This window comes from Pyrus communis, chromosome 7 (assembly GCF_041283825.1).
Source record: "Pyrus communis isolate YQ-2024b chromosome 7, ASM4128382v1, whole genome shotgun sequence".
NCBI lineage: Eukaryota > Viridiplantae > Streptophyta > Magnoliopsida > Rosales > Rosaceae > Pyrus > Pyrus communis.
In genome coordinates, this window is record NC_142571.1 from 10,394,585 (window position 1) to 10,410,216 (window position 15,632).

Below are 15,632 nucleotides of genomic sequence, written 5' to 3' on the forward strand. Positions count from 1 at the left end.
GCAGTGTCCTTCTTCCCAGCAGGTGAATCAGTCTCAACAGCAGGATGAGTAGGCCTTGGCGCCACTTTATCAGCAGAGTCCACCTTATTACTCTTTATATTCGCAAGCCTAACCAAAGGTAAACCATACTTAGATCCTAACGGACACCTTGGCACTGGGGGCATGACGGAACGTCTATGCTGAGCAATCCTATATGCAATCGTACTAGCCATTTTTGGCATGGAAAATGCCACAGGCTTAGATCTAGCGACCTCATTTTTTCCCATCGGAAGAAGTCAAGTCAATCACAATCCTCTTGGCAGCAGACGGACCCTCACGAGCAGTGGATGAAGTCTTCGATTTTTTCTTAACTGGCATCTCTTGAGCAGGCTGGGAATATCACTTTTTTCCACTTTCATTCATAGTAGGTTCCACGATAGTGATTGGACGAGCCAATGCATCCGCCTTAATCATTTTTGTCTCCTTACTCGGGAGCAACCCACATTTCTCCTAACGAAGAAGACTAAGCATCCAACACTATTCACGGTACTCAGCAGGAAAGCTCGACCCATGCTGGCTTTTCCCTAATTTTTTCTCTCAGACCAGCAGGCAGGAGGCATGCATGCCTAGCATTCCAACAGCCCATGTGGCTCGTAACCTCCTCATTTTTCTCAATCACCGACCTGGCTCGCGTAAGATCCAATAGCCTAAAGGGTATGAGCCATGTGACTCACCTAGCATTGCGCCTCAATGCCTCAATCTGCTGCCCTTGGCTCTAGCTAAGTTGAGTAGCCTAAGCAGTGGTCCCAGCCACAACACTCTTCAGCCCATGCTGAGCCAATTCCTGGCCCTTGTTAATCGACATGCCGCACCACCCTGATGGTTTCTCCTCGACATCATTGTTTATGAAGAAGACAAGGAAAATTAAACTTTTCTTACCTCGGTGCGACACGGAGAAGACGAAGAAAGCAACGAAATACGGTCATTTGCATGGGCAAGTGCAGAAGATTGCAGAAGATTGCTAGGGTAGACTTAAATAAACTTTAGAAGTGATTTATTTCCTTTTCCTAGAAGGATCTAATTTCCAATTAAAAAGGGAATCTACGCCAAGATAGGAAACAATCCTATGTTTCCTAAAGCAAGAAGATCTCTACACCTGCTACCCTTTCTTGCGAGCAGCCCAACAGGTGTGAGGGCATTTGTGGAGAAAAAAATAATCAAGAAAAATATGGAGGTGACACGTGAACTTTTGGGTAAAAAGACAAAATTACCCTTAAGGCACACCGGGACTCCCACACACATGCAACAGACAATAATGGTTCAATCAAGGTCAAAGGTGATCAAAATGGTATTCTTTTAAACCCTCTTATCATTCCTCATCAAATCCTCACCCACAAGGTAACTCCCAATTATCCTTTTCAAATTGGGATTAATTACCCAAATTAATTGATTAATTTCCTAATTGATTGCAAGATATTATTTGACATAATATCTTGCAATTAGAGCCAAGAAACCACCATAAATTTGTATCCACAATCTACATAATCTTGTTTTTAAAAAAAATTACTTTACGAAAAAAATTATCCTAAATTTATTTTTTAATAATGTCGGGGTAAAAGTTTAATCTAAAGAGGTTGGAATAGAAAAATTCTTTCAAGGTTAAAATCTAAATTATTTGAATTAAAAATTTTAAATTTTAATCCAAAGATGGAACATGATTTAAGTGGAATACACCTCCTAAATATTTTAATTTCATTCTTATCTGTTCATTTTTTGTAAGAAGCAATACTCGTGAAAATAATAAAAAACAAAAATACGAAAGAAACAAAAGAAAACCAAGTCCTTGACAAGATCGCCCCCTTTGCACATCGGTGGCGCGGGACTCTCTGTAAGACCCAGACAATCGCAATCGACATGCTCTTCTTGTTAAATCTCAGCCTCCAATCCCTAATATAACTGACCAACCCCCAATAAATTCCCAATCCCTCATGGCAACGACGTCGTATTCCCAACTCCACCGGTGCACTCCACTCTCACTCTCCCTCCCTTCCCCTTGCTCTTGTCCCTGCCGCCCCTCGCCCTCAAGAACCCTAGTATTTACTCGTACGTCGGCCAAATTGGGTAATTTGGATCTCTTTTTCGATGGGAATAGACGTCCTCTGGGGTTGGGCCGGAATGGAATTTTGGCGCGCCGCCGTGTACTTACGGCTGTGGCTCGGGCGGAGCCGGAGAACCTTGGCGATGACAATGCCAACCAGGTACTGGAGAAAAAGAAACAAAACGGATTCATTTTTGCTGTTAGTTTTTGGTTTTGCTGTGATTGGGAGTGGCATTTTGGTGAATTGGATTAAAAATTAAGGTGGAGGTGAATTTGATTGTAAGTTGTGGTTTTGGCGCTTAAAGGGAACTTGCTTTAGTGGATAAGATTGGTTGGTAGTAATAGGAATATTGGAATTTGGAAAATTTTGCGGAGTGCAATTTTGCTCACCGCCCAAGTGGTGATATCACGTTGATTGTCATTGGATGAGTGTGATTTAATCTGTGTAATACATAAATCTCGAAATTTAATAAGCAATCAATGTGTTGGCGAGCAAAAATATTCCTTCTTTTTGCACCATATTGATCGTTTTGGGAAATTATCGGTCATAATAGTATTAAGACAATGCATGCTAAGAACTTTAAAGTTTTGTTTTTATGGGTAAGGTGATGAATGTGAAGTCTTTTGAAGGGTCTTGAACAATGAAATACACGGAGTAGGAAGTTATCATGCAGTGTTGTGGTATATATGTGATTTCAAAAGTGATCTAGAAATAGTTTTGTAGTGTTGGTGAAAATATTCTCGAACTTAGCTTCTGGGGGGGTTCTGCTTGATTGAGTTTTACGAACACATTTTAGTTTTCTTTTGAGATGTTGCATGTTTTATTGAAGGAATGTACTGAAATGGGTATGTTGTAGGAAGTCCACAAAGGCCGTAAATTGTCATTGAATGAGGATGTAGTCTCAGAGCATCAACAGAAAGCAAGTCAGTTAAAGAAAAGAATTTTCTTTGGACTTGGTATTGGGTTATCTGTTGGCGTTGTTGTGTTGGCTGGAGGATGGGTGTTTGCAGCGGCTGTGGCGGCAGCTGTTTTTGTTGGTGCACGGGAGTACTTTGAATTGGTTAGGAGTCATGGAATCACTGAAGGAATGACACCTCCACCTCGATATGTATCACGAGTTTGCTCTGTAATTTGTGCTCTCATGCCTCTAGTAACCTTGTAAGATCTGTAATCTCGAGTGGGGATTTTTTCTTTATAATACTTTATCACTTTCCATGTGTCGATTTTATTCATAATATTATTGCCTTTTGAATGTATGCGTTGGAAGATGGAAATAAAATTGTAGTTAGTATCTAAGGTTTGTCCTCTTGAGATTTTTTTTTTTCATTTGTTATGGAAACCATGTCCCTGTACTCACTGCACTGCGAAACTATTTTTTTATTGGGGCAGGTTAGAATGGGTTTAAGAACATGTGGACAAAGAGTAACCCAATTTACAGGTCTCTGCACATTCCATTATCATTGCAGGAATTTGTTTGATGTGTATTAGTATCTTAGTTGGAAGCTGGAAATAAAATTGTAGTTAGTATCTAAGTCCTTTTCTCGTGAGAATTTTTTTCATTTATTATAGAAACCATGTTCCTGTACTCACTGCTCAATGAAACTATTTTGTATTGGGGCGGGGTATGGATTTAAGAAATTGTGGACAAAGTGTAAAACATTAATATGTAAATTAGGTTCAGACCAATTTAGTCTCTGCACATTCCATTTATCATTGCAGGGGTTTGTTTGATGTGTATTACATTAAAATTCTATGGCTGTCACTGCAATAAATTTGAATATGGCTGTGGAGTTGGCTTTTCGCAGTTACGCTTTCATTTGTTGAGCAATTTAACTCTTTCATACTACTTAAACTTGTATTTATGGATATGTATGGAATGGGATTGGAATTCTTAGAATGGTATTGTTGTCTGAAGCTTGCAATAAGTGTTTATTGGTTGTTTCATTAGATTGTCTAAAATAATGCTTTTTCATTCATCTTTGTTTCAATTATGTTAACTTTGAATCAAAACATTTGTCTTAATATGTAGGCATGAACTTCTGTTTGCGATAGGTGATCACTATTGATTGATGATTAGAATTTCCGATATGTGGGCAGGTATCGCGGACAGATTGATGTTTCTGTCACATCTGCTTCCTTTTTTGTTGCTATGGCGTTGCTTTTACAGAGAGGAAATCCTCGCTTTGCACAGCTTAGCAGCACTATGTTTGGGCTCTTTTACTGTGGTTATCTTCCTTGTTTTTGGGTTAAGCTTCGATGTGGTCTAGCAGCACCAGCCTTGAACACTAGTAAGACGTTGGGCTTACATATTTCTAAAGAAAAGTTGAGCGATGATTTTTTTTGAAATGGGCACTGAATTTACCTGTTCTACGTCAAGCTTTGGTTCTTTATTAGTTTGTTCTTTGGTAGGAATTGGAGCAGCATGGCCCATCCTTCTTGGTGGACAAGCTCATTGGACTGTTGGTCTTGTGGCAACCTTGGTTTCTTTCAGTAGCATTATTGCAGCCGACACTTGTGCCTTTTTGGGTGGCAAGGTATCCATGCAGCACATCCATCTTCTCTCTTGTTTTATTTTTAATATTTTAAAGTTAAGGAATATATCTTCCTTATCAAGTTGCTTGTAGAACTGTTGTTATTGCATGTGCAAATTTTATTTAAAAGGTTGTGCCACAGTTATTTAAGGAACACATATTTAAGGCTCATCTTGAAATAAAGTTCAACAATCAGAACTCTCCATTTTTAAGGTTTACCTGCCATCCTTGCAAAAAATCAATGAAATCCAGAAGGGATATAACCATTTAAACTTTGATCATTTTAGTGTTTATTTTGTCCCAATTAGATCATTGAATTACAGTGTTGAGTGGGCCCCACAAAGTGTCCCTCAAAAGAGCTTATATGAGGGATCCCTCAATAGAAGGGGACTCCAGGTATTATTGCCTCCAATCATATGCAATCACCAGTCATCATGTAACTAAAGCTTAGTGTGGCTTTTGTTAGCACTCTGAACAGATTAGTACATAACGACTCCTAGGTGTTGTCAACAAGCAGTTATAAATATCCTGGTGGCATGAACAATTCAATTTCAAGGATGAATATTCCTCTTAAGAAATTGAACCTTGACTTTGACTTTTGAAAAATGTCATTGATTTAATATTTGGGAACAGAAGTGAAGACTAGCAATTTTTGAGGTTATGTATTTGCTAAAGGTTGTATGTACCCTGCATTTCAACTTTTCTGAGCTGATTGTTTTCCGTCTTAGTGAAGGTGTGATAGGTTTTGTTCCAGAAAATTATATATTCTGACAAATCAGTTTTTAGTTTGTTAATGTGTCACTGTGCCTGAAACTTATTCAAAAGAATTTTTCCATTTTAGCATCCAGCTATACATCTCAGTTTTGGAGATGGTTGCAATTTTGGCAATTAATATGAGCAGTTGGATAAGTCATCTTAAATTTCAAGATGCAAGTACTTCTATTTACCAATGATATACTGTGAAGGACTTCCTTGTTTCATGGTATTTGTTGGTCGCATGCCTGTGATAACATCTTGATATAGCTCTGTACATGCGCAGGCATTTGGTAGGACGCCCCTAACTAGTGTTAGTCCAAAGAAGACGTGGGAAGGAACTATTGTAGGCTTGGGTGGTTGTATAGCCACTTCTGTTGTGTTATCAAGGATTTTTTGCTGGCCAAAATCTTTGCTAAGGTATTCAGTTTTATCTGGTGAAATCTCTAGTTCTGTACAGTTTTAAAATATGTTTAATGTGCATTTGTTTTGTATTTTGGATTGTTTTCAGTGCTATAGCTTTTGGATTTCTCAATTTTTTCGCGTCTGTCTTTGGTGATCTTACTGAATCAATGATCAAACGTGATGCGGGTGTTAAGGACTCTGGGTCTCTAATACCAGGACATGGTAATACCCTTCAGCTCATGATTAGTCTTGTGCTAAAGCATTTAACTTTTGGAAGTTTTTGAGAAAATGCATTATCTGTTAGTTGATGCAATACATACAATATTGTTCTTCTGAGAGTTGAAAACATAATTTGAGGATTTGGGCTCTTCATTAGATCACATATGGACCGATGAGATGCAAATTAGTTCATACTGGGTGACATGTATTTACAAAATTTGTATATGATCTAAAGACCAATACGGAAGTCCTCAAGTAGGGTCCTTAAAGGAGGGCCTGTTTTGCTGCTGTTACTTGTTAGATCATGTCTGGATGACTTGAGACTTATTGAGATGAAGTTCCCTCATTTTGTGTCTCAGTCCTCCGTTAAGAGCCTTGCATAAGACCTTAGAACCCCGAAGAACTCTATCAAGAGCCTCTGGTAAGAGCCTTGCATGAAACTGTCCTCCGTTTTCATCCCCTGCTCAATGCTCTTCTTCTTCAACTTGTCAACCCCCAATTGTATTACTTTTTAATATGTAAAATAATGTTTTCATTTATATCTCTTTACCTATTTGGGATATATGATTTATACCCATCATCTTCTACGGTTGTAATTGTTGCCTAGAATATGGGGCATGTCCTTGGACTGTCATTCTAGAAAAAGTTTTTACCTCAAAATCTATGGGCCGTCTTTTTTGGTTGCATGACATATTCATTCATGCTGCTGTGTTGATTAAAGCGGTGTTGCTGTGCAAGCTTTCTATGGTCTCCTGAAAAAGTTGTCTAGTTGCCAACCATGACAAAGCCTTGTATTGATACAACTACTGTTTGTCTTCTGCATATTGTGGTTTTACGTGATGTTTAGGTCTGGCATGCAGTCCATGCTTTTATGTTTTCCGTCGACCCTTGAGTAATATCACTCTCTTGAAGTTCGTGATGGCATGCTGCTCATATGATCTTTGTCATTTAATTTTATTTCAATACATATTGCAGTATATATTATATAGCTCGCATGAAAATTTTGATGGTCCTATTAATAATTATTTTATCAACCAACATCTAATGCAGGTGGAATACTAGATAGAGTGGACAGTTACATGTTCACAGGTGCACTTGCATACTCCTTTGTCAAAACCTTCTTGCCAATGTATGGAGTTTGATAGAAGTATTTTGTCATCGCTGATTGAGATTCCAAAGGAAATTATGGCCATTACAAAGTGAAACTGAGGTTGAAGAGTTTTGGTTACCATCCATGTGCTAACCTTCAGGCTGCAAGCTTGTTGGAGGGACGATTTCTTCCCTTTAATTATCTCAGAAACGGAGCTTGAGATTTTCCGAGTCATCATTTTATTCTGATCTAGATGCATTCTAAAATCATGTTCCTCGTCAGTTGTAAGGGACTTGAGGTTACGTTGCCCGGCGTAACCAGGTCCTGATAGTCCTCACCGTACTGCATGTTTTGAGTTACACGGCATCGCTTGTACTTCAATCAAGTTACCCGGAGTCGCTGGTAGCATGGATCGTTGTCGACGCCTACAGTAGAGACGCTTTGAGCCATTGACACTAGTTTCTTTTCAACAGTGATTTATTTTGATTTTATTTTGTATATTTATGTCGAATAAGGCTCATTATGATTATTTTTAAAGTGTACTGCTGTTGTGAAAAATAAGATAAGTTGCATCATTCTGTAGAATTCAATTTGTTAGTGTGTACTGACTCTCAATTTTATATGTACAAAGCTTACGCAAAGAACTGTGTTTGTACTTTGGAATACTTGGCATGCCGATGGTAATATTAGAGGGATCATTTTTTGTACCATATTAGCGTACAACGAAAGCGTTATTCAAACGCCTCAATGACATTAAGGATAAACATCGTGTTTTGAACACATGACATTGTATATAGTTTCATAATCCAATCCGCATATAATTTCATAATCCAATCCGCTTGGGACCAATGCATGATTTTAAATCCAAGATAAAGGAAAACATGCAACAATATTTACGTACTCATACTGCCATGCATATTACGTACACAAAAACTACTTGCTAGGGCATTGAAAATTCCCTACCTTGCCTCAAACTCAAAGCAGTAAACAACCACCGTCCATAACCACCACAGGGTGACTCAGTGGTTGGGGAAGAATTTCTGATCCGTATTCCACACGGCATGTCTTCGTTCGATTCCTGGCGCTAGTGAATCGCACGATGGTGGGCAGGAGGAGACTAAAATGCATCTATGAGTTTTATCAGCCCCCGAACGGGTGGACTGCTGTGACGAAACAACCAACTAGTTCCCTTTTTGATAAAAAAAAAAAAAAAAAAAAAAAAAAAAAACACAACCACCACTCATGTAAAGTTTTGATAACATTCAAATTATGACAATTTATACTTTTTCAAAACGAATGCAAATCCCTAATCATTGAAATTTTGGCTTAGCTATAGTTGTTAACCCATAATTAATATCTTTAATTAATCATTTCTAAGTTGAAAGTAATATAGCTTAGATCATCAAAATTTGTCAAACTTTGTTCTTATATTAGAGAAAACGAAAGGCTTACTTGGACAAGGCCCCTTTCCTACCATCACACACTACATTCTTAGTTTAATTCTAACTGAATTATAATTGATTGCTGGTCAGCATTTTCTGCGACGCGTGAACTATATATAATAGAAAACAAAGAAAGTCAATCTCTTACCATATATCCCCAAGAACCCTAATAATTGAAGAAAAGTTGTCATCAATCAGTCCAAGTTGCCATCCACCAGTTCAAGATATATATATATATATATATATATATATATATGAGTATCCCAACAGATATTTATAGGCCGGACTTATATGTTTGTATCTTTTATTGTTGTACAATCCTTAATCTTTGCTTTATTTGAGAATGTGTTATTAGGTTAAAATTTTATGAACGAGGAGTGTTGATAAAAATATTTTCGGGATTGGAGAATGTGTTACTCAACAATTATAATGGTATTATATATGTCTTTTCCTTTCAAAATTTTAATTATAATGGCTGAATTGTTATAGACAAATATGAACAAGTGAAAACTGTGATGTAGAATTTTGGAAATTGGTCTCCCTAGTATTACCCCTATATCATTATAATACATGTTGCACTTATGGCTTGCATATCAAGTTTTCGTTAAATATAACTACTGTTAACTCAACCATGAGAATTCACATAGAAAATTACAAACACGTGCACATGTGCATGCAAATGATTCAGATTAATTTTCCATCCATTTTGTAAATTAAACACAAAATTTTATTTTAAAAATTGCATGTATATGATTTTATATATAATTCTATTGATATAACAGAAAATTTTTATGTGGTCATTAATTTAGAATATTAAACCAAACCAAATCAAACCTAATTTAATTTGAAGAGATAACCCAAAAAAATAGCACAAAAAAATAAAGCATGAAATAGACTTGAGAACCGAACAACGTTGGGTTGACCTAGTTGGATGAGATTTCCATACAACTAGAATGATGAACGGTTGTAGTCAACTCATCCATGCAAAGGTTTGTGGAGCCAGAACACCACCAAATATATGAGAGAGAGAGAGAGAGAGAGAGAGAGTAATGCATGAGTGTTTGTGTTTTATTATTGATATGGCCTACCATTTAGTGGCTTTTGACAATCATATGAGTGCTTACTTTTTGAGGCTTGGGCACGAAAGAAAATGTGTGGGATGCAAAGAATGCGTCGTATCCAAGCTGACTAACAACAAAATAAGAAAAGAGATAAAAGTAGAAAACAAAAGAGAGAAGATTAAAAACAATGAAGGAAAGATCAAGGGAGAGTATGAAAAGAATGCGTTGTATCCAAGCTGACTAACAACAAAATAAGAAAAGAGATAAAAGTAGAAAACAAAAGAGAGAAGATTAAAAACAATGAATGAAAGATCAAGGGAGAGTTGGAGGAGATACGCATGGTGGGCAGGCATCTATAAAAGTTAAGAGAAAGAGATAGAAGCTAATAACATTGTCTGATTTACAAAACCCTAACTTTTCTACACACACACACACACACACACACACACACACACAAACCCCCACACACACACCTTCTATGCATACATCTCAAACCCCACTCCATCTTCCACCGCATACCAACTTTTGCTTTTCTTTTCATTACTTTTCTTAGCCATTTGCCTTGGATGCTCTCATGGTTTTGTCATTGGGTTCTTGTCTTCTCTTACATAAATTTAAAAGAAATTTTTTTTTAGTTCTTTTTCCTTTCTTATGTGCAACCCTATTTTGCTTGGAAATATAGGAAATGGTCTTCAGAATTCATCGCTCAGTTCATTTCTTTGCAACTAAGGAAATATCAATTTGAAGAGATTCGTTTGAGAGCCGTGAATGACATAATTGGTGCAGAAAGCTTAGGAATATGCATGCAGAAATAACCAGAAGAGAAAAGTGATTTGAACTGTCATGCTATTCATGATTTAGAAAAACATCTAAAGTTTTGGAATATGATTCTTGAAAGCGATCTCTAGTAACTTATTGATAACCATTTCCTTTGTTTTTTGTTCTTGGTTTTATTATTTTATTTTTCTAGGGGAGAAAACACATTGGAGAAAGGATTCATATGGAAGAAATGTACATGAAAGGATACACAAAATGAAAACTAAAACTCAAAAGAAAATGTTATTAATACTCTAACACAGTCGTTGTGCACTCATTTAATTGCAGCTCTCAAGATCAAAATGTGAAAACCATCTTAAGTTGGTTTTAATTTCAAGTCTTTGCTTCATAATTTCTTCCATTTAAAGGTCCTTCCTCCCTTCATCATTTTTTCACTCCTATTTTTTGATGATATATCTCTCTATCCCTAACCAAAAAAAAAAAAAAAAAAAAAAAAAAAAAAAAAAAAAAACGACAATGAAAATCTAAAACCTAAATTGTTCTATCAACATATTTTTTTAACCAATTTCAATCCCATTTGAAGAGGAACTGTATGTGATTGAGATATATAATTCTTGATAGTACACAGTCAAACATATTTTTTAACCATCTACATGTTTTTTTTATAATAACCTCTACAAGATTTGATGATGGCTTTGTATTGATTGAAAATGCATATGCATGGGCTCTTCAATTAAGCTTTATGTTGTGTCCTACGCAATTTATTTTACTTTGAAGAGGACAAAAGCTGCCAAATGACTTTGAGAAGGGTGGCTTTAGCATATATTTGTTCTTTCAAAATAACTGAAAAAAAAAATCCCTCACTCCTAGTCCTAGGAGGAGGCTTCTCCGAGACAAAAGCGCTTACATCAATTCCTTAATAAAAAGTTGTTATCATCATTATACTTTCCAAAGGAAGGTCGATTTTCTTTCTTGTACAACAAGAAAAAAAGTGTGTTGCTTTTATGGGCCTCCATATCTAGGAAGATGCTTAGATGGGTCTCTCTCTATCCTTCTAACTTTGCCTCCCTTGCCTTGCTCTCATGGAATCTGCTTTCAACTGTTGAAGTGACATGGGCAACAATGGAGGACCGGCAGGTCCATCCAAGAGGGGATTGCATTTGATTTTAGTGAAGATAAAAAATGATATATATCAAAAGGAAGGTCCTTTCCACTATTACTTGCTTGTGTTCTTTCCCTTTCTTCATCCAAATTGGGCCAGATAGAGACCTAAAGATCAGGACAATACTTGCTTAGTTGTGTAGATTTTAATATTTTCATTAAGGGCATGCTTGTTTTGCATTAGAACTCACCATGCAAAATGCCCTTTAAAATCTCACTTAACTTATAAAAATATGAACAAATAATTCTGAATTAGTAAACGTCGGTCATGGTTTTATTTGGGTTGAAAACAACTCATAGCTAGGGCTAAACTTTAATTTGTGGGGCTGCCCTAATTTGTGGAAGGCAATACTTCCACCTCTTCTCTAAATAATTGACAAGCTAATCCCTAATAAGACTGAAAATGACCATACTTTGTCTTTTGAAAAAGCCTATTTCATGGATAAGAAATTCCCATTGTTCCTCGATTATTCCTAGTTCTTGAAAATATCATTGTTCCCCCGACTAGCCTTGCCCCCAAAATTTTCTGGACAATCCAATTTTGATCAATAAGTATAGAATTCAATTCTTCTGCTGGCTCGAGTTGAAGCATATAAACAGAGATGTACACGTGAAGAAAATGAATGAAGCTGATGAAATGTCGAGAGAAAAATCAATTTCTTGGATCACACAGAGGACTTTAAATCTCCGTCATCATTCGCTTAGAACTTTTCCATATTAAGAAAGTGGAATCTCTTATTTGATGGCAAAGAAATACTATATATACGCATGTAAAAATAAATTTAGACGAGGAAATAGAAACTTTTCTATAATCACCCTGAGTAATGCTAGGGAGATTAAATGAGTAGACTAAATTTTGTAAACTAAATGACATGAAAATTTGTGATTGGATTATTACTTAAGTGTTGATTAATATGTTTATTTCTAATTGGTGACACATCATTTAGTTTGCAAATTTAATCTACAAATGTAATCTACCTAGCATTACTCATACCCACATAGACTTGAATGGGGCAATGGAGTTTTGCTTCAAACAAGAAACAAAGTGAATGCAGTCATCATGAAGAAGAAGAGAGCGATCGAGAGAATCCTACTATCAGAACCATGACCTTGGATTCTTGGTCTCAAGGACACTGCAAGCATTCAAATTGTAACCAAAAGATGCACAACATATGTCCAAACCGAATCCAAGAGCAATGAAATCCACTCAACATACTTTGCAGTCCGAAGCATGCCCATATGCTTCCACTGGCTACAATTAATACAATATCAGTATATGTAAATAAGTACTATTCACTTTTGTTGGTGAAAAGTAAAAAATAAAAATCAAGTTAGTCAGTCAAATGTTCACTGAAAACTAATGAAATTTATCAACAAACTTCAGCTTCTCTTTGATCGGCTCACACAGAAAGACACAAGGGCACGACAAATTAAGCTTTTCTTTTTTTTTTTCTGTTCATGTTTCTGTGTGTGTAGGGTTAGTCTACGGTACTTCGAAAATAAAGGGCATTGATACTGTTAAGTTTGAACGATGATTTTGTAATGTAATCACGTCCATACATGCCTCACAATTATTATGTAACTGTTCACAATAACTTTGAAGATTATAGTGTAACTTTACCTTTATTGTAATTTAGATGTTGAATTATACTTCATGCTGTAACATCATTAAACGTGAAGCTAGGGAGCCCAAAAGTTAAAGAACGAGAATAAGAAGAACAAACTGATTACAAACTTTGTTTATTATTCTCTTAACTAAAAAAAAAAAAAGAAAAACGTCATTACTTACAAATTGGTATCGAACTTGCCATTTATTATAGTCAAACCGAAGATATCCTATTTACAAGTGGAAAAAAAATACCATTAAATCGTAGTTTAATTCCTCCTCCCCTACATCAACTATACAAAACAATACTACAGTTAGTAGACCATAGAGGATAAAAACACTATGTAGAGGATAAAAACACTATGGTTTACCTTAAGTAGTTAGAGGATGACTGCACATGTATTGTTTTACCTAAAGTTCCGATTTTGGAGTCGACTAAATTTTTAACAAAAGTGTCGCTTTCTCAAGGCCAATTTGCTTTCCAATCTTCCATGTTAACGGGAAATTTAGCAATGCCTCATGAACTATAAAATGTATTCTACTTTTACCTCTAAACAAATAATTGGTTTCTCTACTTGAAGTTTTGGAAATAACCAATTTAAATAAAATTAAAAACCTTTATGAAGTTAGGCTGGCGGACGACACACATTTAATGGTTGTTTATTTTATTTTATTCACAATAGAAATGATTGCATAAAGAACGCTTGATTTGCTCTAATCTTAACTCATTTCTCCACTACTTAAATTTAGTCTTTACACGTTCAATTTAAATGAAAGTACGACAAATTCTCTAGTGAAGAGTATATTTTTGGAATTTTTGAAAGTCTAATGGACACAAATTATATTGTTATTTGATGAAATACGACTTACATTTCATCTCGAACAGTAAGACAATTCTATTTTTGCCAAAATGTGTATAAAACTACTTGCATTCATGTTGGATGAGTGCTGCTATTATATCTATCACAATACTCAAATATAAACTACTTAATAAAAAGACATTCAAATTTTTTAAACAACCCATAAAGTCGTCACGACTCTCTTATCTTCCAGGTGAAAGAGTCTCTGATACAACTGCTGTATATGGCATGACTACACATTATGAATGTGATATCTCATTAATGTGGCAGCCATAACTAAGACTTTCCCCTACCAAAGAGGCATTGCTCTCATAGTTGTGCCTTCTACAGGAGATTATATGGGAAGTTCGATAAGTATGTTGCCCCTCATATTTCTCATTATCCGATAATAAGAAAAGAAATATCACTAACCAAATAACTACTAGTTCAATTGTATGCTCATGAAGTTATTTCCCCAACTTATGACAGTAAAACCAATGAACTTACTCCGAGTTATGTTAAGTTATGGGGATTGTAGATTTTTCGTATGAGCCAAGTAGAATAAAAGATTACTTGCCCTGAGTCGGAGCCAACCACTGTTGGGTTTCTTTATGCAACATGGCCTCATCTTCTAATCTTATTATATTAAACAAAAGTAGTTTAATGAAGTGTTTCCAAGGTGCTAAAAGGAAAGACTCTAAACATCATGTGAAGGGTCCAATAAAACACAACCCATGTGATTTCATTAGGGTAGCCAAGAAAAAATTAGTAAACAACAAAACATTGCAATGCATAATACACAAGGCTGACATATATATGTACGAAAGACAATACCTAACATATTTAGATATAGTTAAGGGAAAAGGTGTGTCGAATTTAATTATCTAGTATACCTACCATATTGACACTCAACCAAAAATATCATAATTTTTTTTTTAAAACAAACGATATTATCTATACTAAGGGATGAGGGAGTGAGCTAAGCCCACAATAGGCTAGCAATAAAGCGGTTTAAATTCACCTTTGCCGAGAATCGAACCTAAGACTTCTCACTTACAAGTAAAAAGAATACTATTAGGTTGTAATACTAAGTGGCTATCATAAGCTTTTGTGAATTCTCAATGCTAGAATATATGTACGATAGGCAATACCTAACAATTTTAGATATAGTTAAGAGAATGGTGTGGTGAATTTAATTGTCTAATATACCTACCATTATTGACACTCAACCAAAAATATCATAAGTATTTTTTAATCAAATAGTATTATCTACACTAAGAGATGGGGGAGTGGACACTATCAATAATGTGGTTCGAATTCGTCTTTTGGCAAGAATCGAACCTAATAACTCTCATTTACAAATAAAAAAGATACCACTAAACCGTAGTATTAAGTGACTATCATAACCTTTTTTGAATTCTCACAAATGCATATGTATCCTAAAGCAAATTTAATTAGGAGATAATTGAACATCCATCCTTTGAGATCCTTGAAAAAAATTGAAAGAGCGCTTTAAATAACAAGAGTTATAACTGAATTAATATAAAATTTGGAGTACCAACCAAAATTTTGGGTAAAAAAAAAGGAGTACCAACCAAAATTTTAGCACTAACAATTTATGGTTAATTAAATAATCATATTACTAAATTAATTGTAATAAAGTAATGATG

General features: G+C 35.6%; 1 protein-coding gene across 2 annotated transcripts; it reads left to right on the forward strand.

Annotated features, from left to right (window-relative positions):
• The first annotated feature begins 1,766 nt into the window (after positions 1–1,766).
• LOC137734622 (phosphatidate cytidylyltransferase 4, chloroplastic) lies at positions 1,767–7,717 on the forward strand. 2 transcript variants are annotated; one of them, XM_068473865.2, is made up of 7 exons: positions 1,767–2,237; positions 2,935–3,236; positions 4,176–4,366; positions 4,488–4,612; positions 5,649–5,782; positions 5,874–5,989; positions 7,037–7,717. In XM_068473865.2, exons 1-7 carry the CDS (start codon positions 1,968–1,970, stop codon positions 7,126–7,128), a joined length of 1,230 nt encoding a protein of 409 aa, XP_068329966.2. In that variant the 5' UTR covers positions 1,767–1,967; the 3' UTR covers positions 7,129–7,717. The 2 variants fall into 2 exon arrangements, with proteins under 2 accessions (XP_068329966.2, XP_068329967.2); XM_068473866.2 differs by lacking the exon at positions 5,874–5,989.
• The last annotated feature ends 7,915 nt before the right edge of the window (positions 7,718–15,632 follow it).

Excerpts from the sequence above, each read along its gene's own strand:
- LOC137734622 (XM_068473865.2), top strand. The coding sequence starts at position 1,968 with ATGGCAACGACGTCGTATTCCCAACTCCACCGGTGCACTCCACTCTCA. Across the intron at positions 4,613-5,648 it reads GTGCCTTTTTGGGTGGCAAG|GCATTTGGTAGGACGCCCCT; the intron begins GTATCCATGCAG and ends GTACATGCGCAG. Across the intron at positions 5,783-5,873 it reads TGGCCAAAATCTTTGCTAAG|TGCTATAGCTTTTGGATTTC; the intron begins GTATTCAGTTTT and ends GATTGTTTTCAG.